The sequence below is a fragment of the Hydractinia symbiolongicarpus genome, chromosome 4, assembly GCF_029227915.1.
Source record: "Hydractinia symbiolongicarpus strain clone_291-10 chromosome 4, HSymV2.1, whole genome shotgun sequence".
Taxonomy (NCBI): Eukaryota; Metazoa; Cnidaria; class Hydrozoa; order Anthoathecata; family Hydractiniidae; genus Hydractinia; species Hydractinia symbiolongicarpus.
In genome coordinates, this window is record NC_079878.1 from 20,540,838 (window position 1) to 20,564,107 (window position 23,270).

Consider the following 23,270-nt stretch of genomic DNA (forward strand, 5'->3'; position numbering starts at 1 on the left):
TGCCGTGAAAAAAAAATTTTTTTTACAATATATCTATTTATGTACAAGAGTTATATACATCACCGATCGCAAAATCTCCACCGTTATACAACAAAATTTCATAAAACAAAATCCTTTAACATTGTTAACATATTCTGCACTTTATTTTCCAAGAACAAACCAAGCTGGAACGTTAGCCTATCTATGATTCCGCTTCCACTGTACAATTTTATTTCTTTAAAAACCGTCATTTTTCACATCTTGTGAAATGCTATCACGTGGCGTATCTTCGAGTCCATTCTCTTGCGGTAGAGTCGTGCATTTCTTTGTCGTTGATGTATTGTTGTGCTATACTGCCAACCAATGGATCTTCTGCAAGTTAAACAAAACGTGAAAAAATTGTAAAAATAAACAATAGAAAATAAAAAACTTAGGACTCGGGCACCTCAGCTCATTTGGTTAGATCAAAAATCTTCTTCAGACCTACCTTATTCCATGAAATTAACGAGTCATGAAATTAACGCGGTTTATTAAAATTCGCGTTAATTTAATGACCGTTAATTAAATGCAGTGTTAATTTAAAGACTGTTAATTTCATGACTCGTTAATTAAAATGCTATTAATTCAGTGACTTTTTTATAATATATAAAAGCCTACTTCTACTATTTTCTTCCTATCGGACGATGGCTCAACGGCGGTTTTTTTTCAGCCATCTTTTGGAAATTATAGCTTTTGTATGATCTTCATACTCGGATCCAAGATCAAAATTAACTGAAAGCCCATTTAGGATTTTTAAATTCTTAACATTATCTTTCAAAACAACGAAAACTTTTATTTCGATTTTTAAACTGCCTTGTAATAGAGGAGACCGCTCTACTATCTAAACCCCGATCGTTACGTGACAATCATTGAAGTTGATCTTTGCTTGTTAACTTCAAAACCAGAACATGCGAAACTCATGGAAAGCATTTCCAAAGTAAAAAAGGTCGTAACATCATCACTGCTGGTTAGAGGGCTGAGGACATTAAAAAGTGCCCGAGAAGCAAATATCCAGATTAACATGGACCTATTTTTGTAAAATTACAAGTTCATATCATACGAAAAAGGTTACTTATTGTTAAAAACATTTTTCTCTCTTTCCCAAAATTTAATTAAATGCATTTTTAAAAACAACCTTCCTCAACCGCGTTAATTAAATGGCTTTTTTAAACAATTTTATTGAAACGCGTTAATTTCATGACCGTTAATTCAATTCGCGTTAATTTCTTGACTCGTTAAATTCACGGAATAAGGTATCTGTGACGGGATTGTTGTTTCACAAAAGTATTGCAAGAGTTAATACACTTAATACAGAATATACTATTTACCTGGTCTGCACATAACAATAAAAATACTGCACACTACAAGATGAACAGTATTGATCAGGTCATGCTGTTGACCATTTCGAGAAATAATGTCCAGTAAAATATCTTCAACTGGTATAAATCAGTATTGCTGAGAAACTCAAAAATAGTTGCTACATAACGTATAAGGTTGAAAGCAAGATAATGATGCTTTCGTATTTGTTAAACCAATTTTTTCAGGAATGATAAAAAAACACTTTACCTGGATTGCAATCTGATAACAAAGCTATCAACGAGACGAGCAGTTTTGAAATCGTCAATGCAGGAGACCATTTATCTTTAAGAACATCTAGGCAGATTACTCCCTGCAACAAAAAAAGGCATGCAATGCAAATTGAATTTTGTAACGTTGATCTTACCTAAAAGACTTAACATACAGTTTTTCTCTGATATGAATTAAAATCTGATGAGCTCGCTGGTAATACTCTCGCGTATTTGGCTGATTTTAGCTAATTTGCTGTCTATATTAGGTTTATCTGCCAAATATTCTTTTAAGAATTTGTAAAAATGTATTAAATTTAAAAATTTATGTAGAAAAATTTTACAAGAGCATTTTTCCGTGGTAGTTTTATGAAATTAAAAAATGTTTCCCTCAAATTGCGGAAGGTAATGTTCATATTAAAAACTAAGGCATACCTGACTATTTATGTTACAATGGTAAATTCTTGTTTTAAAAACAACCTAAAAAAAAAAGAAATATAAATAACTAATTGATGGCAAAACTTATATATTTGTTTTTACCTTGCACGTAGACATCAGAAACATACAACACACACATATCTACGCAAAAAATGTTATCTTTGTTTTTCCTATGACAAGCAAAGTATTGGCCAATACGTTACTTACTTTGGGTGGTTTAAAAGGATAGTCCTGTGGGAAAGTGATATCCAAAAAGAATATGCCACCGGCATATGGTGATCCCTGTGGTCCCATGATAGTAGCAAGCCATTCATGTAAATTGTCTCCTTTCGGGGCAGCGCTAAAAAGCCAACAAAATTCACGGTTTGATTGGTATTAAAAATGTTAAAGCATTTGCAGAACTTTTTAATGGTGGAATTTTTGGTATGCATAAGAAGACATGATAAATGCAGCAAAAATTTGTAAAACATCTCTTTAAATCTGTTACTAAAAGCAAATTTTTAAAGCCCTATTTTTAGTCCATAAAGAGTAGAAGAATTTTTGTAATCAGGAAGTTAGGTAGCAGGAGAGTTTGTTGCTATTGCCAGTGACTAATTAAAAATCCTGCTCTCTGCGCACATTTTGTAAAGCATAAGATTTTACTTTCCACATATTTTTTTCTCTTGTCAGTCATGACACAACAAAGTAAGTGATTTAATTTTTGTCAAGCTAGCTTTGGGTTTAAATTAATTGAAAATAAGCTCTGCAGAAGAGAACAAATATGACTTTCAACTTTGTTACTATAAAATTTAGCAAGTCTCTAACTCTCCTTGGCAACTAATACCCAACTACAAACTTGATGACTCGAAATTTACCTATTCTCTTACAGAATTGTAAACTATTTTTTTCAGCTTACTGGAACTGTAAACAAAACAATTTTAAGAAAAAAAGAAAGATATAATAAATCCTACAAAATAAACCATACTACATAATTGCTCCTTACCTGCAGTTCGGAGGTGGGTCCAGTGATATTTCAGCAAGTTCTTTTTGAATTCTAAAATAACATTTCAGTTGAGACTAACTGTTTCGTATTTCTAATTTTCATTTTTTTAGCCCAACTCACTTTTATCAAAAAGTAGCTTCCTGAAAGTATTGTTTACTATCTTAACCTGCATAAAAAATGGAATTCTGAGACCCGAGTTAACATCATCAAAATTTGAGAAATTTACTAGCAACAATTATATCAGATAAGAAAATGGGCAGACAACACAATTATATATATAGAATAGGATTTTTTACAATAAGCTTAAAAATTTAAGGAGTTTTGTTGTGATACTCAACTGGAGTAAAATACTTTCACTGCAGTTGACATGTGTGGTTATTACTTTATAGAAAATCATTAGTTTGGTACTAATAGAGGCAATTGTAATTAGTCTATATATATATAAATTTAAAATTTTATATGTTTCCAAAAATTTTGATGGTAAATTCAAATGTTGATTTTTTTTAAAAAACTATCAAAAAATTTCAAACATGCTAACCTGGATCTGAGAACAGAATTATGGAAGTCCTGTCCTATATTTTCATGTGCTAAATATTCTCTTTTTATTCTTTTCACACTTTCCATGTGATATTGTTCTTTTTAATTAAGGTTTCAACTGTGAAGTTCGACCATGAAAATTCCAACCTCATCTAAATGTGAGCATGGAACAATATTTCCATGACAATGCGTCTGATGGTAGCCTAGTTAACTAAGCTTTCTTCTTTGAGTTGATAAAATGAGTTTCTCTCAAACTAAAGCTTAGACGCGAACGAATTACTCAGCAGAAACCCCGAGTTTAAATCGAACAATGTGACTAATCGCCTCAGAGGACATTTTAATTTATCTGTGAGTTGTTTACCAAGCTTGGCCAAATCTTACTTTGATAAAAACTTGTTTATTAGGGTGAGTAAAACCACTCGCTGGAATATTCAGGATGCTCACGTGATTATTATCGAATAATCACGTGAGCAGAAAACAATAGAATTAGCCAATCAAAAAGCGCAGCCAGATTTTGGCCACAGGATGGAGGATATGATGACTTCCCCTCCCCCACACTTTCACTCAAATGCCAAATTCACATTTAAAATGACCCACATTTTTACATTCCTTCTAAGGAAAAACGTAATCTTTGAATGTTTTCTTAAAGAAATACGCATAGTTAGCTTCTTAACTTGCTAGCCAACTGGCCCTCTCTCTGATATGGGATTGGCTGATCAATTTTTAAAAGGGGAATAATTTACCAGCGCAGGATCCTAGCCCTGATCAAGTTAATTCGTGGTAAAATGAAGCAACCTATTTGTTAAAAATACATAAAAATTAAAGAATTAAAAAAATCTTACCTTCCTCCACCAATTTTTTTCTTGGATTCTCTATCCTTTTTCCTTCCAATAGCTTCTTTTTTATCCGCCATTTTTAATTTCTTCACATCAGTGACGTAACTCCTACTATTTGCCATAGACCGGAATACCAAAACAATAAAACACATGGCAGCAACAACTCTACACCAACAGAGGGGATGATAGTATAATCTTCTTTTGTTTAAAGTGGTTGTAGAGCTTAAATATTAAACTCTTGTCCATATGAATTTATTTTTCTAAATATATTCAATTGTAATGCCTATGTCCGTTCCGCACTAAAAAATTGTACAGTTTTGCGAATAACTAGCACTTAATGAGCTGAACTTTTTAAACTAAATTTTTACGTGTAGTTTTCCCTTAGTTTTATATGACGATATTTGCCCTTATTTATATTAAATTAATGTTCTGTTTTCCTAATTGATGATGGTTATGTAAGGTTTCTTGTTGAAAAGAATGTTTCATTAAAGACACAGAAGAACAAAAGATCTTTCTTTAGTAGAAACGACAATGATGAGAAGTCCCTTTTGTGCTAATCCAATGCCAGTATATCTCTTCACAGTTTAAGCTGCTAATACGTGAGCCATGATCACAATTTTCACAAATTTTAAAGTTACAAATTTATAAGATATTGACAATTCTCATGAAAATGTTAATAAAATAAATACAATTATAATGCTATTGAGAGTAAAGCTTTTTGTGGTGCTGTAGCTTAGAGGTTAAACTCTCAAACTTTGTGCCGGAGACTGGGGTTGATTCCCCTTGGCAGTGATTCAATATGAGCAAGCAATTGTTGCCATAGCCTCAGGTTAATCCAAGTCATGTTAGGGAATATGGGGATGGATGTCCGATGTTGCACAGAGTCACCTGGTACAGTGCGGACCCTAATTTGGTCTGCATAGCTCAAAATGAGCATTAAATGCAAGCACATCTGTATCTGTCTCTTAAAGATACAGACTCTTTTCTTTCTAAAATACAATTATGGGGGTTAGGCACTAAAATTGTTTTAGTCGGCGTAGTGTGGCGTCATGACCAAATGTTTTATTAACTGCTGAAGGATGTTAAATGGCAACTCTTTTACCAGTGAGATGTGATACACCCAAATGTTCACATGACCTTACCCTCAACTGCCGTATAGTTTTGGCAACATAAGTGGCATTGCAGTCACTGCATGAAAATTTGTAAACTGCACATAAAAGCAAAGACCTGGGAAGTTTATCTTCACCCTGAAAGATGGAAGACAACCTCAAAGAACACTTAAATATCACCTGTAATGAACAACAAAGTAACTGTTTATGGAACAGTTTTACTTGCAGTAAAACAGAACCTAAATAAGGCAAGACAATAAAAATCTTTTTCTTAGAAATATCAAAACTAGACGAGATAATGGATAGTGTGTGTATTTTATTGATGAGTCTTTTTACACATGTGTCAACAAAACTAACAGGATAATTATTCTTAGATAAAATATCACTCAGACATTTTATCGCAACATGGACTCTAGAAAAATCAGAGTAGATACAAAAACTAAAATAATAAAGAATATACTTAAAGGGAACCCAAGGTATAAAATGATGTTAGACTTATATTATACAGCCTAAAAAGTTAGCTAACAAGTCTTTTTAAATTTTTTAAAAAGCTCTTTTCGTTCTCAAGATATTGACATTTAAAGAATTTCAGATTTAATTATGCTGCATGAATTATGATGTCATATTTCAAAGTTATTGAATATTTGATTTACAAATAGTAAAAAGAATTTTAATTTTATTTATTTAAGAATTTTAATAAGATTAATTCTGCTATTCTACTGAATATTTCTATTTTTGTGTTGGATAAAGGTGCTGTGTTTTGTAAAGCTGATTTTGTATTGGGAGTTTTGCACCAAAGTTTGTCACATTGTGTTTATATTTTTAGTCCTATTTTGTAAACCAAAAAAAATTGGGTATCTGATATTATAAAAATATGTGTGTGAATTCTGAACTATTATACTGGAAGTATCATAGTAGAATGTATATACTTGATTTTTGGTGGCCACCATATGACACCAATGCAACAGGCAAACAATGGCTGAGAAACGTGCCTTTTTAAGCACACAGATCTTTTTACCATGTTGGGGCATGGGTCACTAATGAATTAATAACAGCCATCAGAGAAAAAGATTTCTTAAATTAACAAAGAAGTTTCAAGCATAAAAGAATTCAAATGAAAGGACTATAATGAATTTTTGCAGAACTTTAAGAAACGGTTTAATAAAATTTAATAAAATAAAACCTAAAACACTCTGTAGTATTCCAGTTTTAAATCTAATTCTAGTACATTGTAATTTTTCATGTAAAAAATGCACAAAGATTTAAGGGACTAAATTTTGGTAATTAAAAGGTTTTCTGGGAAAGTTTTTATGTATATAGATTAATAAACTAAATTAAATCAAAAATTAAATTAAAATACTAAAGTGAGAATGCACAAAGACAAACCATTGTTAAATAATATTTGGGAACAGTTTTTTTAAGAATCTCTTTGGGTTAGGGTTTAAGAATTAAAGAATTTTCTCAAAAGAGAAAACTGTGATGTTAATGTTTAATTCAAATTTTAGTCTACAAAGCAAACTGCTATGGACAAACCGTTTACAGAACAATCAAATCATGTTTCTAAAAACATAGACATTTGTTCTTCCGAAGAGATCTTAGACATTTTCAAAACCGTCGACCTTGGCATGTTTGCAGCAGAAGTGAGTTCATACCCTGGACTGCTAAACGAACTTGTATTATCAAAAATGTACACACTGTTTAACAAAATGGTTGAGTTGCAAAACAAACGCAGTGCTGGTAAAAATTGCAAAGTCGTCGTTTCTGGGTGTGGCACTTCAGGTCGTATTGGTTTTCTGATCAGTACAATTTATGATGAGTTACTTTCAACGCAAGGTATGTTTGACTTCTGCATGGCAGGAGGTGTTGAAGCATTGTTTTCTTCTGTAGAAGCACCTGAAGATAATCCAGATTATGGTATGCAGGATTTAGTTGGTGTGATAAATGGTCATGAGGCGATATTTATAGGTAAGTAATATCTTTTATATATATTTCGATTTATTGTATCAATTGCTTGGTTGCAGATTTGTTTTTAGATCAATCATTTAACTTAACATTTTCTATCGATTTAGGATAATGGGTTAAAATATTGATAGTTGAAATAAAGACTAATCTTTATGATAGATTTGTTAACTTAATTTTACAAGAGTCTTTGACAACAGCAGTTGTAGTCTTGTGGTGTATTACGACATCAGTTGTAATCATATGGTGTTTTACTACTGCAGTGGTAGTCTTATGGTGTTGTTTTACGACAGCAGTTGTAGTCTTATGGTGTTTTACGACAGCAGTGGTAGTCTTATGGTGTTGTTTTATGACAGCAGTTGTAGTTTTATGGTGTTTTACGACAGCAGTGGTAGTCTTATGGTGTTGTTTTACGACAACAGTTGTAGTTTTATGGTAGTTTACGAAAGCAGTGGTAGTCTTATGGTGTTGTTTTACGACAGCAGTTGTAGTCTTATGGTGTTTTAGGACAGCAGTGGTAGTCTTATGGTGTTTTACGACAGCAGTGGTAGTCTTATGGTGTTGTTTTACGACAACAGTTGTAGTTTTATGGTAGTTTACGAAAGCAGTGGTAGTCTTATGGTGTTGTTTCACGACAGCAGTTGTAGTCTTATGGTGTTTTAGGACAGCAGTGGTAGTCTTATGGTGTTGTTTCACGACAGCAATTGTAGTCTTATGGTGTTTTACGACAACAGTTGTAGTCTTGTGGTGTGTTACGACAGCAGTCGTAGTCTTATGGTGTTGTTTTACGACAACAGTTGTAGTTTTATGGTAGTTTACGAAAGCAGTGGTGGTCTTATGGTGTTGTTTTACGACAGCAGTTGTAGTCTGTGGTGTTTTACGACAACAGTTGTAGTCTTGTGGTGTGTTACGACAGCAGTCGTAGTCTTATGGTGTTTTACGACAGCAGTGGTAGTCTTATGGTGTTGTTTCACGACAGCAATTGTAGTCTTATGGTGTTTTACGACAACAGTTGTAGTCTTATGGTGTTGTTTTACTACTGCAGTGGTAGTCTTATGGTGTTGTTTTACGACAGCAGTTGTAGTCTTATGGTGTTTTACTACAGCAGTGGTAGTCTTATGGTGTTTCTTTATGACAGCAGTTGTAGTCTTATGGTGTTTTACGACAACAGTTGTAGTCTTGTGGTGTGTTACGACAGCAGTCGTAGTCTTATGGTGTTTTACGACAGCAGTGGTAGTCTTATGGTGTTGTTTCACGACAGCAATTGTAGTCTTATGGTGTTTTACGACAGCAGTGGTAGTTTTATGGTGTTGTTTTACGACAGCAGTTGTAGTTTTATGGTATTTTGCGACAGCAGTGGTAGTCTTATGGTGTTGTTTTACGACATCAGTTGTAGTCATATGGTGTTTTACGACAGCAGTGGTGGTCTTATGGTGTTGTTTTACGACAGCAGTTGTAGTCTGTGGTGTTTTACGACAACAGTTGTAGTCTTGTGGTGTGTTACGACAGCAGTCGTAGTCTTATGGTGTTTTACGACAGCAGTGGTAGTCTTATGGTGTTGTTTTACGACATCAGTTGTAGTCTGTGGTGTTTTACGACAGCAGTGGTAGTCTTATGGTGTTGTTTTACGGCAGCAGTTGTAGTCTGTGGTGTTTTACGACAGCAGTTGTAGTCTTATGGTGTTGTTTTATGACAGCAGTTGTAGTTTTATGGTGTTTTACGACAGCAGTGGTAGTCTTATGGTGTTGTTTTACGACAACAGTTGTAGTTTTATGGTAGTTTACGAAAGCAGTGGTAGTCTTATGGTGTTGTTTTACGACAGCAGTTGTAGTCTTATGGTGTTTTAGGACAGCAGTGGTAGTCTTATGGTGTTGTTTCACGACAGCAATTGTAGTCTTATGGTGTTTTACGACAACAGTTGTAGTCTTGTGGTGTGTTACGACAGCAGTCGTAGTCTTATGGTGTTGTTTTACGACAACAGTTGTAGTTTTATGGTAGTTTACGAAAGCAGTGGTGGTCTTATGGTGTTGTTTTACGACAGCAGTTGTAGTCTGTGGTGTTTTACGACAACAGTTGTAGTCTTGTGGTGTGTTACGACAGCAGTCGTAGTCTTATGGTGTTTTACGACAGCAGTGGTAGTCTTATGGTGTTGTTTCACGACAGCAATTGTAGTCTTATGGTGTTTTACGACAACAGTTGTAGTCTTATGGTGTTGTTTTACTACTGCAGTGGTAGTCTTATGGTGTTGTTTTACGACAGCAGTTGTAGTCTTATGGTGTTTTACTACAGCAGTGGTAGTCTTATGGTGTTGTTTTATGACAGCAGTTGTAGTCTTATGGTGTTTTACGACAACAGTTGTAGTCTTGTGGTTTGTTACGACAGCAGTCGTAGTCTTATGGTGTTTTACGACAGCAGTGGTAGTCTTATGGTGTTGTTTCACGACAGCAATTGTAGTCTTATGGTGTTTTACGACAGCAGTGGTAGTTTTATGGTGTTGTTTTACGACAGCAGTTGTAGTTTTATGGTATTTTGCGACAGCAGTGGTAGTCTTATGGTGTTGTTTTACGACATCAGTTGTAGTCATATGGTGTTTTACGACAGCAGTGGTGGTCTTATGGTGTTGTTTTACGACAGCAGTTGTAGTCTGTGGTGTTTTACGACAACAGTTGTAGTCTTGTGGTGTGTTACGACAGCAGTCGTAGTCTTATGGTGTTTTACGATAGCAGTGGTAGTCTTATGGTGTTGTTTTACGACATCAGTTGTAGTCTGTGGTGTTTTACGACAGCAGTGGTAGTCTTATGGTGTTGTTTTACGGCAGCAGTTGTAGTCTGTGGTGTTTTACGACAGCAGTTGTAGTCTTATGGTGTTGTTTTATGACAGCAGTTGTAGTTTTATGGTGTTTTACGACAGCAGTGGTAGTCTTATGGTGTTGTTTTACGACAACAGTTGTAGTTTTATGGTAGTTTACGAAAGCAGTGGTAGTCTTATGGTGTTGTTTTACGACAGCAGTTGTAGTCTTATGGTGTTTTCGGACAGCAGTGGTAGTCTTATGGTGTTGTTTCACGACAGCAATTGTAGTCTTATGGTGTTTTACGACAACAGTTGTAGTTTTGTGGTGTGTTACGACAGCAGTGGTAGTCTTATGGTGTTGTTTTACGACAACAGTTGTAGTTTTATGGTAGTTTACGAAAGCAGTGGTGGTCTTATGGTGTTGTTTTACGACAGCAGTTGTAGTCTGTGGTGTTTTACGACAACAGTTGTAGTCTTGTGGTGTGTTACGACAGCAGTCGTAGTCTTATGGTGTTTTACGACAGCAGTGGTAGTCTTATGGTGTTGTTTCACGACAGCAATTGTAGTCTTATGGTGTTTTACGACAACAGTTGTAGTCTTATGGTGTTGTTTTACTACTGCAGTGGTAGTCTTATGGTGTTGTTTCACGACAGCAATTGTAGTCTTATGGTGTTTTACGACAGCAGTGGTAGTTTTATGGTGTTGTTTTACGACAGCAGTTGTAGTTTTATGGTATTTTGCGACAGCAGTGGTAGTCTTATGGTGTTGTTTTACGACATCAGTTGTAGTCATATGGTGTTTTACGACAGCAGTGGTGGTCTTATGGTGTTGTTTTACGACAGCAGTTGTAGTCTGTGGTGTTTTACGACAACAGTTGTAGTCTTGTGGTGTGTTACGACAGCAGTCGTAGTCTTATGGTGTTTTACGACAGCAGTGGTAGTCTTATGGTGTTGTTTTACGACATCAGTTGTAGTCTGTGGTGTTTTACGACAGCAGTGGTAGTCTTATGGTGTTGTTTTACGGCAGCAGTTGTAGTCTGTGGTGTTTTACGACAGCAGTTGTAGTCTTGTGGTGTGTTACGACAGCAGTCGTAGTCTTATGGTGTTTTACGACAGCAGTGGTAGTCTTATGGTGTTGTTTTGCGACATCAGTTGTAGTCTGTGGTGTTTTACGACAGCAGTTGTAGTCTTGTGGTGTGTTACGACAGCATTCGTAGTCTTATGGTGTTTTACGATAGCAGTGGTAGTCTTGTGGTGTTTTAAGGTGGGAATGTGTTCGAATCGATCGACGTCAATCACATCGATGTTACTAAAAAATAGAACATTGTATTCGATCGAATTCAAAAGTAGGATTGCTTTCTCCTTTTTCGTCGATTGAATGAAAGTTATCCAATGAGATTGATTTATACCCACGAGATGTAAATATATCGACGAAGAAATGAACGTTCACTGACAAGCAGGAAAAAGAGAAAAATGACCAAAGAAAGTTTAAACAAACGAAATATTAATTGCATATTTGATGCAGCAAACACTATTTAACACGAGAAACCGTTAAAAGATGAAAATGCAACACTGATAAGTGATTACTGGCAGATGAATGTTGAGGAAGTTAGATAACATTTGTAGAATAAGTTCGTGGATTTCAGTGTCTTGGGACGATTGCTCGAAAAACTTTTAATGCAGTCTCACCTAACAAAGAGTTTGTAGGGAAATGGCTAAGAAATTTTAGAAGAATATTTAAAAATATTTTTGTTTATCGTCATTATAAGTCATGAAATTTTAAGTACATTCTCAATATCATTATTTCATATCAAATTTGTGTTATTGTTTTGAAATAAACTACAATAATAAAATAAATCACATGCCTGTTCCATGGTAAATATTAATGAATTTTTTAGTAATACGCAAAAGATTCTCATAAAATGTCTGACAAAAAATTATTTGATATATCTGTCATTGCAGGCATATCGTGTGGTTTATCTGCTCCATACGTGGCTGGTCAGCTGCATCATTGCTTGACATCGACCAATAGCGTCCTACCTGTTATCATTGGGTTCAACCCTGTTCATCTGGCGAGAGATAAAAGTCTTCAGCAAGACCAGACTGATACATTTAAAAGCATCCTGCAACGAATGTTGCATGGTAGTTAATTACTTTCCCTTAAACTGTTGAACTTCATAAAACTTTTCCCGAGAATAGTTTTTAGTGAAATTGTTTTGACATATTGAAATTGTTATTATCGTCCAAACGTATTTGTTGTTGTTGTTCGAGTTATAAGTTGACACTATGTTGACACTGGAGCCACATCGCTAATATGACAAATCTAAGTAGTCAAAAAATTATTTCACTATCCCTTCCTGTTTCTCGATTCTCTTGCGCATAGCGTAAATTATGTTTTATCAAGAGAAAATAAGTGTGGCAAATTTTTTATTAAGCACCCTTTCTTTTGTGTGTATTTACCCAGTAAGTTTCCCCACCCTTTTAGGTGGAAAATTCTCTTACCAGGAAGTGTCCCATCTTTACAACCAGGCGTTTAGGTTAGTATGAAATTTATTAATTAATGAATTTAGAATAAATTAAAAAGACTTTAAACAGAGATACTTTTATGCCCGTGTTTATAACCAACATTGTCCCCGGGTCTCGTAGTCCTGAACCGTTATTACGGAGCGGCTAACAATGACCGCTATCATGTTCATCGAAAAGGCAAAATGCTCTGGTAACGAGATTGTTTTTTAACTACATAATTTTTCTTCAGTTAAATGACATTTCACAGTAGTGCAGCATCGTTCTTGATTCTTTATTTTAGAAAATGGTATCGTTTTGAATCCTGTGATTGGATCAGAAGTAATTACTGGTTCGTCACGTCTAAAAGGTGGCACTGCGGCATATATCATTCTGAATAGCGTCATATTCGCCTCGCTTTCTCGTAACGTATTTAACCGAACGCTTCGTATCGAAACAGTCATCGAAATGCAGCGCAGGTGTATCGAGACAACGTACAGCAACTTGAAAATGTCGTTACCGGCGTTGATTACGATGTGTGGTGATTCAATCCGTGAAGGAGGGAGTGTTTACTATTTAGGTCTCGATTATCTTGGACTCGTTGGGTTGTTTGATGCCGCTGAATGCGTGCCCACATTTGGATGTAACCAAAACGATTTTCGAGCCTTAATCACTACCAAAGATTCGTTTCGCTTTCTAAAGACCCCGAATCCAAGTGTGAATTTGGGGATAACTTTGGAGGATTTTGTGCTTGAGTTTAAGGATAAAATGAAAATAACAGATACTGTTATATTTTTGAAGTCCTTCCAAACCAGACCATCTTGTCCCAATGGTCTACTAACGCTAATTAAATCGACACGTTCTAATGTTGCTCTTATACAGATAGGAGTAAATGTAATCGAAGATAACCCGCTTAATTTCTCGTTAACCGCATGTATCGAGCTAAACCGGGATTCCGTTTTAAACACCTTGAGTGAGTGCGATTATAAAAGCACGCGTGGAGAAGACACGAGTAATTTTTGCAAAACTTTGGAGACTATTTTAAGTGTTTTAGCGACGAAAATCGTTTTAAATGCAACAAGTACAGGATCCTTTGTATTGGCTGGCAAAGTGTATGAGAATCTTATGATCGATATAAAGCTTTCGAATTCGAAGCTATTTGAAAGAGGTTTGCGCATGCTGCAAGAAATTTGTCATACCGATAAAAATGCTTGTGAAGAAAATATATTAAAGGCTATATACAGAGTTGATGCAATAACACGCGATATAAAATCGAAAACAATCGATGAACACGTAGAATATGCTCGAAGTATCGATAGAGTTATTCCGATCGCTGTAATAATGACATCGCTTGGGTGTGTCGTGAAGAAAGCGGAGGAAATATTGAACCGTTCTCAAAACGTAAGAACGTGCGTAAATTCGGTTTTAAAAAAATGACAAGTTTTAATCTGACAAATTGCACTTTCGCAATATTTATTGTGTACTGGCCTTTCCCTCCCACGCTTGTGAATACAATACGAAAAAACTGGTCGCTATTTCTGTGTCTTTGTGATAATTTGTGCACGTGAACACGTCGTGCTAACAGCGTAAAAGCTCCTGCTTTTCCCTGATTGGTTGGAATCTAACAAAGCTTTTTTTTTATGATTTGGACTTTAATCCGTCTGAGAAATATTTCCGTTGTTAAAATTTTAAGCGAAGTTAACCCATCACCTAGCAATATTTTCTTTCTTTAAGAGGTTTTATTAATGTGAACAAATGAATTATTCATCAATATTCTGTTATCCTTTTCTTTGCAGGAATTGTCGGTTATGCCTGCCGTGATATCATGGAAACTGAAAACCGAATTATTACCTACGAAATATAAACTAAATTATTTTCAGTATGATTTGATTTTTTATTATTTATTAACTGTCTTTCAGGCACTTCCATGTTTTACAATGGCTATTCGTCCTATTAAAATAACAATAATATTTAAATAAAGAAATAAGTTATTCTATAAAAAAGGACACTGTAAACTGTAGACAAGATTAGCAGAGTTCAAAGTGGCGAAGGATTGAAAGGCATCGACATAATAGATTCTGACGGAGAATTAAGACCAGAACATATGAAAATGAATATTATACACCAAAATATATAATATAAAAATATACATACATTAAATATATTTATTAATCGACGGGCTTAAGAAATACACAAAAACAATCGAGCAAATGAAGAAAAATTGAGACTAAGTAGAGCAGAAAGAATCAATCAAAGCATAAAGTATTGCTCATGGATTGGTCTTGTATTTTCCAAATATGACTTGTTTATAATTGGTATCAACGCTATACATTATACTCTCGTTAAGTGGGACACTCAACGGACGAATGTACTACTTAGCGGGCTTCCTACTTAAGGAAATCTCCTCATAAGTAGGATTTTTATTAAAATAGCTCAATTTGTCCCACTTATCGAGAGACATTTTAAAAGAATTGTTTAATTTTTCCCTTTTCTATATCTTAGCATGACTGCACTGTCATGAGTAGAACTCGAGAATATTTTGTTTTGTTTACAAATTTTTTCTTTCAAATCATTGCAATGTCTTCAGTCTCAAAGAAATATGAAGCCAATCCATTACTGTCCCACTTAAGCGAAGTTTTTGCTCTAAGGGACGGAGAAAAATGTACTACTTAGTGGGCGTCCTACTTGTCTGGGGTCTCGCTTAAGCGAAGTTTTTCTCCTTGAAAAGGGTAAGGAAGTTCAAGGGACAGAGAAAAGGCGTACTGTATAGTGATTATGAAAGTTTCCAAAACAAAAAAAAAGGAAATTTATCCTTACGGAAATGTTTCGGACATTCACTGCATTTGTTTACCCGATTCTTAGTTTCAGCCCAGCGATTTCCTAATGGTCAGGTCTATTTGACCCTTTAATTGTAAAAAAATTTGGAAATATGTTATCTCTTATATTACATCGCAAAAACAACGTAAAATCTCCTTGCTCAATCCAGTCGGTTCTATAAACCCTGAAGTATAGAAACTGAATAACTAGTTTCGATTCAGTTACATTGGAATCAAGTAGATCACAAAAGATTTTAAGATTAGCATAAGTGCTGAGCTATTTCATATTTGGAAGCGATATATAAAACTACGCTTGGGTTTGTACTTTGTGCCACAAATAGATTAGTAAAATTTATCCTCATTGACCTGCTTTTATCGTCGATTTCGTACCTGAAATTTTATAGCTCAACAGGCAAAATGTTGATTAATAGAAATATTTTTGTTTCATTCATTCATTCGTTTTTTCTTTCTTTAATTCAAAATCAACATTGTTTCGAGCGTCTCGGACGAAACCGGGTTACCAAGATAAATTACTAACAGCAGAGACAAACAAGTAGCGTGAATTGCACCATGTTATTTTAACCTCGTTTTCCTGATAAGCGGTTGGTTTGAAACAAACAAATTTGCTACCGCGGCGCGGCGCAACGCGGGATCGTTATTACAATAACTGCGACAACAGAATCAGTTTTTTACTTGATTTGTCTTTAAAAAGAAAGAAAATCAATGATAAAAATATATTTTTTTGTTGCCTATAAAGTATTGGAAATGAAATATGAGAACTTCGTTGAGACTCTATTTTTTAATAATTTTACATTGAGCAAAATGCAACCAAACCCCAATTCTTTTTAGCATTTTCTACTAAAACTTGCCCTAAAATTACTATTCCCTGGTAACAAAATTGGAAATTTAATTGCTTTTAAACAACTTTCACAATCTATACACAACTTGCTTAGTTACCACATGTAAGAGGAAGGAATCTAGCGCCCTAGCAACAGTCGTTATACCTAAAACGCCAAATTTCTATGGAGACGTAAGATGCAGGCAAAGTATGTGATAATTTTTCAACAGGATGATATTACGAAACGTAAGAAAAGAATAAAAAAGAAATAATGCCAAAATTGGACTACATTTCAACTCGCTTCATTTGAGGTAAGGACCTCATGCGAGAATCGAAAATAAAAGAAAAAGAAATCAAGGAAGAACATATCATTTGTTAAAGATTTCTATTCAATAACATGCCCTCACGAAGGGTTAAACGTGCCTTTCTGGCAAATAGTTTTGTAATTTTTGCCATTCTGTCCAACTCGTGGCACCCATCTGCGGCTAGTGGGTAAGAATTATTGCTGTTATATGTATTTATTTATTTATTTACTTATTTTGACTTTCCTTTTAAACTTCCCGCTTGCATCACAAGCTTCGCATTATGGTATTTTCCGTTTCTTGCTGTAGTACAAAAATAGAAATAATTCCAGCTTTTATTTGATTAACTGAGCAGGCAACCAGCTAGCAAAGCCATCGCAGAATGCTCTATAAGGAAAAAAAATTAAAAACTCATTTATCCAACCAAGTGAAGAGAACACAGTACTCCTAAAGACCTTTTTAAATGTTTACATTTTCCGCGGTAAACCCTTCTGGCTCTAACAACTGCGTGGCAAAAAGATGTGGAAGCTTGCTGAAGAAAGACCATTACTTTCTAAGAAAACATTTTTGAGGCTTTAAACTATTATCGAGTGTAGATGGATAACTTCTAATTGACATATATTCATATAAAGTCGTAATGATACCTTCGTGCGAAGAAACGCCACGCGTTTGGTAAAGCCGAACTGCGGAAAATGTAAACCTTTAAAAAGGCCTATTAATCCCTGAATTCTAAGAATGATTTTATTAACTAGTCTAACAGTAATGCGTACATGTCAACGCCCAGCCCGCGCATGAGCAATCCCATCCAGTGCCCGCTAAGCAGAATCGCTAAAGTTTAAAATGTTACATATGAAGCCACGAATAGAAAGTAAAATACAGTGTGTTAACTTTGTTTTCCTTTTTTTTTATTTTAGCGTTACCAACCTGTTCGAAAAAAATGTAGAATTAAAGCTAGAAGGTAAGATGCTTGCGACTCTTCATAGAATAGATTAAGGTTTGATTTTATCTCTAAATTCGTGTGTTATTCTGAACAAGGGTTTCTCTTTCACACTTTCCTAAACTATAAATGCTCATACACCAAAAAAGAAAAACAGGCCTATTCCCAAATATATACTTGCCAATAACTAGTGCTGGTAGAAAGGAGGGGTACAGGTCCTGGTTTTTAAAAAGAGAAAAAAAATGTCTTTTTATAAGTTTAAAGCCATGGCTGAAAATATCACAACAAAGCACAACATGGTGGTGTACACGTGCTTTATTTTTACATCACTGAAACTGTTTAATTTTGTATAAAATTTTAGACGCAATTGTTGAACGCGAAAGTCTTCACGCCAAAAACGAATGTAAGTACTTCCTGGCAAACCATGAGTGTAGTAGAGAGATTACCTTTTATTTGCGAATATTTCTTTATTAATCCTCATTCAATTTCCATATTTTATATTTATATTTAGTAAACTATAGAATAATGTTGTAGAAATATTCCCTATTTCTTAATTTTGAAAACTTAATTTTGGAATTATGATTTATTGTGTTTAGTTGCAGATGAAGTAAGCAAGAGAGCAATACCAGGTAAAAATTATTATCTCTTGCTTAGAATTTAAGCTATACAGCCATATATTCTTGTTGCCTAATTGTGTCATAACTTAATTGTTATTATTTATTCCTTATAGCTGAAAAAAAAATTTTTCATTTTGTTTTTAAGCCTGTTCATCTGACAGTGATTGTAAAAATGGAGGAGTGTGCCAACAATCTACAAACTTGTGTGTTTGTGCAAATGGGTATGGTGGACCAACATGTGAAGAAAGTAAGTCACATATTTGTCAGAAGATTGTTTTTTCTAAGTTTTGTTATATTGCTAATGGTTTTCATTATACAGGGAAAAGGCATTCTTCATGGGCAAACTCTTTAAGAAAAAGCTCATGTCCCACTATAAATATGCAACCAAGCAACATTTTATTGATTATTTATTTTAGCTGTGTGCAGCCCTCCTTGTGAAAACGGTGGCACGTGTATAAGTGGAACATGTTCATGTACGCCTTACTACACAGGTGCTACTTGTGACACAGGTACAAAAATATATATATCTTTGAAATAAGAAATAATTATATTTTGCCATTCGTAAGATGAGTAAGGTTGTTATTTGGGACTTTTTTAGGAATTTGCAAATATCCATGCCACAACAATGGTACATGCACTAATCCTGTTGATAATGAATGCACTTGCCTTGATGGTTTTATGGGAAGGCTTTGTGATCGAGGTACATTAAAACCTGTATTTTTATGAAATTTATGGGCATCATAAAGTAGTGCGGTGAAGTAAAAGAAACCTTAATAGCTAATTGTTTAATGCAAGGTAACATAAGCACTTAAAGTGAAATATATAAATCTTTACTTTAGTTTATTGTGATGCTGTATGTGAAAATGGTGGAGTCTGTAGTGCTCATCAAACATGTAAATGTCCTACTGCATATCCAGTTGTAATGAACGAACAGTGTAAACGTGGTATGTCATTTGTTTTTAGGGTGCATTTCTAATTCAATATCATTTTTGCTTTTGGAACAACTGAAGTTTCTAGAACCAAAAATTACCTTGAAACATTATTCGTATATAGTTGTATATGGTTAATATAAATATATATATTTATATATTTAAGAAATAATATAATATAAGAAAAATTGTTTATATTTTAGTTGTTATTTTGTAACGCACAACAATGTTGAAATTAATCTTGTTGTTCCCTTCTTCAGGATTGTGTACTCCTGAATGTGGAATGGGAGGAAAATGTGACTATAAAGATGGAGGTTTTAAATGTGTTTGTGAAGAAGGATATTCTGGTCCAACTTGTGATGAAGGTATTTAAGTTTTAGTTAATCTCTTAAAATAATATGAAATGTTTGTAATGCCCAAAGTGGAAATTCTATATTATAATATTATAATACCATACCCCTATATGTCTGTCTGTTATACAAAATAAAGTAGCAGGACGCTCGCAGTGCAGTATAAAAAGGACAAGTAAATCTTTGAATTTTTTCAGGGGAACTGACTAATATTTTTAAATTTTTCTTTAATGACTTTGTTAAAGAGCTGTTCTGTCATTTACAAAATTTTAGAGTTGAAAAAGATTGATAAAGCCATGCAATACACTTTTAAGTTTGAGGCCAAATATCTTTGAAATAATTTTCCCTAAGTGGATTTTTCCATGGGCTTACAACTAGTGTTATATTAAGTTAAAAGGTTAGGCTTTGTTTGAGATATTTTGATTCTGTTTTATTTTAGAAACCATAAACGAACTTCCAATTGCAACTGGTATTTGCAAATCTTACATCGACGAAGTTGTCACTGATCCTAGCATGTACTTCAACTCGCTTGCTACGGCCAAAGAAAAGTCATACTGTCTTAGTTTTATCACAAGTATGCAAGCTGCATGTTCCATGGAAACACCAAACTATAACTTTCAAAAGAAAAATTGTCTCCACCATTGTAGTAAGTTTGTTAAATGATTTTGGGATTGCCATTTATTTATGTATGCCTATATCGTTTTTTTGTGTAGTTAACAATAAAAATTTAATAGAGTCACCTCTATAATGTTTTTATCTTTAGAATCTGACCAAACATCAAACCTATGTGACAAAATTTACTCTGGTAACTGTCCAGGTGGTAGCCAGCGTATTGTTTACGACAAAGCTTCAAAGGAATGCAAATCATTTAAGTTTAATGGTTGTTTTGGAAATAAAAATGCTTATGAAACAATGTCTGATTGTGAAGCACGACACAGTAAGTGTGGAATTGGACATTAATTTTTTTTTTAATTTTTTGTTAGCATTTTTATAAGAAATATCATTTAACATAAATTTAATATTTTTAGGTTCCATTTCTGGTTTAATGAAAACAACTGCTCTTTTGCTTCCACGTAAGAACTTTTTACTTCTAAACTTCACTGTGTACACTATCATTTCACTGATTGTGTAGTTTTTGGGATATGCTAGTATACCATTATATCAATCTCTGTTTAAAACACAAGAACTATGCATAATAAGCCAGGTTCTAATTTTTTTTTCTTAGTAAACAACACTTGCTTTGTGAGATCCAAAATTCATTACACTACATTTGATGGCATGAATTACAATTTCTTAAGTGGATGTTCATACTACTTGGTTCATGACGGTGACCCAACAAGCACTCTTAATGTCATTGTTCACAACGATCCTCACGTTAATAGTAATAATACTGTTAAGAGAACACTTGAAATTAACGCTGATGATAAAAAAATTGAATTGAAGCAAAAAGATGGTGATTTATTTGTTGTTTTTGTTGATGGAAAGTTCACAAGTTTACCATACAATGGGGTGCCAAAGATTAAACAGGTATGTTTAATCAGTTCAATAACTTGTTTGAGATCATATCTCTCACACAATAATTGTTCTTTTACCAGACAATAAGTGTTTTATTTGTTTTATTATTTTAGGCTGGCAGATATGTGTTAGTTATCACCTCTGAACAAGTTATTATCAAGTTTGATGGTGTAGAGGATGTTGCAATAACTGTTCCAGATAAATACAAAACAGTAGAAGGTGGTAATCATAGGTTATCAGGTCTCTGTGGAAATCTAGATGGTAACCCAAACAATGACTTGGTTGATTTCACTGGAGCACAAAGAAAGGACATTTATGAGTTTAGTAAAGTGTACTTAAAAGGAGATGAATGTGTTGAAAACTTAAGCATCACTTCGTTATTTTATAACCCATACAACAATACTGAACTTGTGTTCGCCAATGCAGAAAGCTCATGTGATATCATAAATTCAGAAGCATTCAAACCATGTCATGGCGTTGTTGACCCTGATCAATACAAGCTTGTTTGTATGCAGGATGTTGTAAACTGTAACCACAATGTAAGATCTGACTGTATGTGTTCCGCCATTTCACTATATGCCAGAGTTTGTCAAAAGAAAGGTGTCAATCTTCACTGGAGAACAGATGCCTTGTGTCGTAAGTAAATGTTTTAACTTAATGAATCACATAAGATAATTTTGTAGTTAAAATAAAAATGATGTGATATATCTATATTTCTTTTTTTGTAGCAATAACATGTAAAGGTGACTTGAGGTATTATGATTGTGGGTCAGCATGTCCAAAAACGTGTGACAATTTGATGACAAGCTCCAGATGTGTTTCTGATTGTGTTGATGGTTGTCATTGTCCACCAGATTTGTATTATGACAAAGGAACTGATAGATGTCTTCCACAAAGCCAATGTTCGTGTTATCGTGACGGTGTAAGATATCCTCACAATACAGTGCGAGTGGGCCATTGCGAAGATTGGTATATAATTCATTTTTAAATTCCTTATTACTTTTCTTTTTAATATAATAACTCTGTATTTATGTTTGCACTTATTTTTTTAATCATAGTACATGTAAAGGTGGTATGTGGGAATGTGCTAAAAAGCCATGTTCTGCAACTTGTGATGTATCTGGTGATCCGCATATAAAAACCTTTGATGGTAAAAGATATGACATGTATGGAAAGTGCAGTTATGTGCTAGTCGATCACTGTCATTATGGTGCAGCACACAAGGAGTTTGAAGTCGTTGTCAAGAATTCCGAATGCAGCAACTCTTTGTACACATCATGTGTACGTAATATGATGGTCAACTTGCCAACTTTGAACGCTCGCATTGAGTTGGGATCTGTAAAAACAGGAAATACAAGATTCCCAACTTTAAGAGTGAACGGTGAAGAGAAGAGATATGTTGACAATGAAAATTACCAAATTGACTTTGTTGGCGATTCCAATGTTATTTTTATGTACAAAAAGAAACAATTCAAGATCCACTGGACAGGACATAATGTTTACGTAACAGTTGGCTATCAATTTGAGAACCAAACATGTGGTCTTTGCGGTACATACAATTTTAACTCTGCAGATGATTTCCACACAAGATCAGACTCGACAGAAACCAGTGTTTCGGCATTTACACAATCTTGGATATACAAAGACAAAGATGTCTCTCAAGACTTATCTAGCTGTCACTCAACAACATGGGAGACTTCAGAACAACCATGCCAAATCTACAGCGCAAAAGCCGGTACTGCTGAGACAAATTGTTTACTAATAAAAGACCCATTAGGTCCCTTTGCAGCGTGCCACTCAACTGTACCTCCAGCAGAGCATTTCTCAATGTGCAAACAAGATGCTTGCAAATGTGGAAAGTGTTATTGTGAAGTGGTTGCAGCATATGCTAAATTATGTATGGATAATGGTATCATCATTGATGGTTGGAGAGAGAAAACTGAAGACTGTCGTAAGTGTTGGAACTTTTTAACCTTGTTCTGCCTATGATGAGACGTGCTTAGGAAAACACTTTATTAGTCTGGATTTGTCTTATGCAACTTTTGTACTTTTTCTAGCTCTAACCTGTAAGTCACCTAAAACATGGCGTCAATGTAACACGAACGATGATGGTAGAACATTGAAATGCCCAACAACTTGTCATGACGTGTCAACGAATGATACACAATCGTGTGCCAGGTATAGTTGACAGTTTAAAAACCCTCTATCCATTAGTTTTTTAAGCTTCAATG

The 23,270-nt window shown here is 34.4% G+C and overlaps 3 protein-coding genes across 3 annotated transcripts in view; 2 read left to right on the forward strand and 1 right to left on the reverse strand.

Moving 5' to 3' along the window:
* On the reverse strand, positions 1–4,521 carry LOC130641744 (ubiquitin-conjugating enzyme E2 E2-like). The gene is made up of 6 exons (XM_057448684.1): positions 4,383–4,521; positions 3,004–3,054; positions 2,229–2,361; positions 2,019–2,063; positions 1,585–1,687; positions 1–351 (listed from the first exon to the last, which is right to left on the reverse strand). The coding sequence occupies exons 1-6, from the start codon at positions 4,496–4,498 to the stop codon at positions 254–256; spliced, it is 546 nt and encodes a 181-aa protein (XP_057304667.1). The 5' UTR covers positions 4,499–4,521; the 3' UTR covers positions 1–253.
* A 1,684-nt stretch (positions 4,522–6,205) lies between these two features.
* LOC130641745 (glucokinase regulatory protein-like) lies at positions 6,206–14,610 on the forward strand. The gene is made up of 3 exons (XM_057448685.1): positions 6,206–7,450; positions 12,196–12,375; positions 13,040–14,610. Exons 1-3 carry the CDS (start codon positions 7,009–7,011, stop codon positions 14,170–14,172), a joined length of 1,755 nt encoding a protein of 584 aa, XP_057304668.1. The 5' UTR covers positions 6,206–7,008; the 3' UTR covers positions 14,173–14,610.
* Positions 14,611–16,689: 2,079 nt separating this feature from the next.
* LOC130641746 (mucin-2-like) overlaps positions 16,690–23,270 on the forward strand; it is a 38,558-nt gene continuing 31,977 nt past the window's right edge. The window contains exons 1-17 of the mRNA XM_057448686.1: positions 16,690–16,881; positions 17,606–17,649; positions 17,990–18,031; positions 18,225–18,257; positions 18,391–18,492; positions 18,662–18,754; positions 18,844–18,945; positions 19,085–19,189; positions 19,435–19,539; positions 19,964–20,170; positions 20,288–20,461; positions 20,553–20,597; positions 20,750–21,051; positions 21,153–21,675; positions 21,768–22,008; positions 22,098–22,990; positions 23,097–23,217. Coding sequence (XP_057304669.1) covers positions 16,787–16,881; positions 17,606–17,649; positions 17,990–18,031; positions 18,225–18,257; positions 18,391–18,492; positions 18,662–18,754; positions 18,844–18,945; positions 19,085–19,189; positions 19,435–19,539; positions 19,964–20,170; positions 20,288–20,461; positions 20,553–20,597; positions 20,750–21,051; positions 21,153–21,675; positions 21,768–22,008; positions 22,098–22,990; positions 23,097–23,217 — 3,227 coding nt within the window. The 5' untranslated portion in view covers positions 16,690–16,786. The remainder of the gene's footprint in view (positions 16,882–17,605; positions 17,650–17,989; positions 18,032–18,224; positions 18,258–18,390; positions 18,493–18,661; positions 18,755–18,843; positions 18,946–19,084; positions 19,190–19,434; positions 19,540–19,963; positions 20,171–20,287; positions 20,462–20,552; positions 20,598–20,749; positions 21,052–21,152; positions 21,676–21,767; positions 22,009–22,097; positions 22,991–23,096; positions 23,218–23,270) is intronic.

Excerpts from the sequence above, each read along its gene's own strand:
- LOC130641744 (XM_057448684.1), bottom strand. The coding sequence starts at position 4,498 with ATGGCAAATAGTAGGAGTTACGTCACTGATGTGAAGAAATTAAAAATG. Across the intron at positions 2,362-3,003 it reads GACCCACCTCCGAACTGCAG|CGCTGCCCCGAAAGGAGACA; the intron begins GTAAGGAGCAAT and ends TTGGCTTTTTAG. Across the intron at positions 2,064-2,228 it reads ATCCTTTTAAACCACCCAAA|GTTGTTTTTAAAACAAGAAT; the intron begins GTAAGTAACGTA and ends TTTTTTTTTTAG.
- LOC130641745 (XM_057448685.1), top strand. The coding sequence starts at position 7,009 with ATGGACAAACCGTTTACAGAACAATCAAATCATGTTTCTAAAAACATA. Across the intron at positions 7,451-12,195 it reads TCATGAGGCGATATTTATAG|GCATATCGTGTGGTTTATCT; the intron begins GTAAGTAATATC and ends CTGTCATTGCAG. Across the intron at positions 12,376-13,039 it reads CCTGCAACGAATGTTGCATG|AAAATGGTATCGTTTTGAAT; the intron begins GTAGTTAATTAC and ends TCTTTATTTTAG.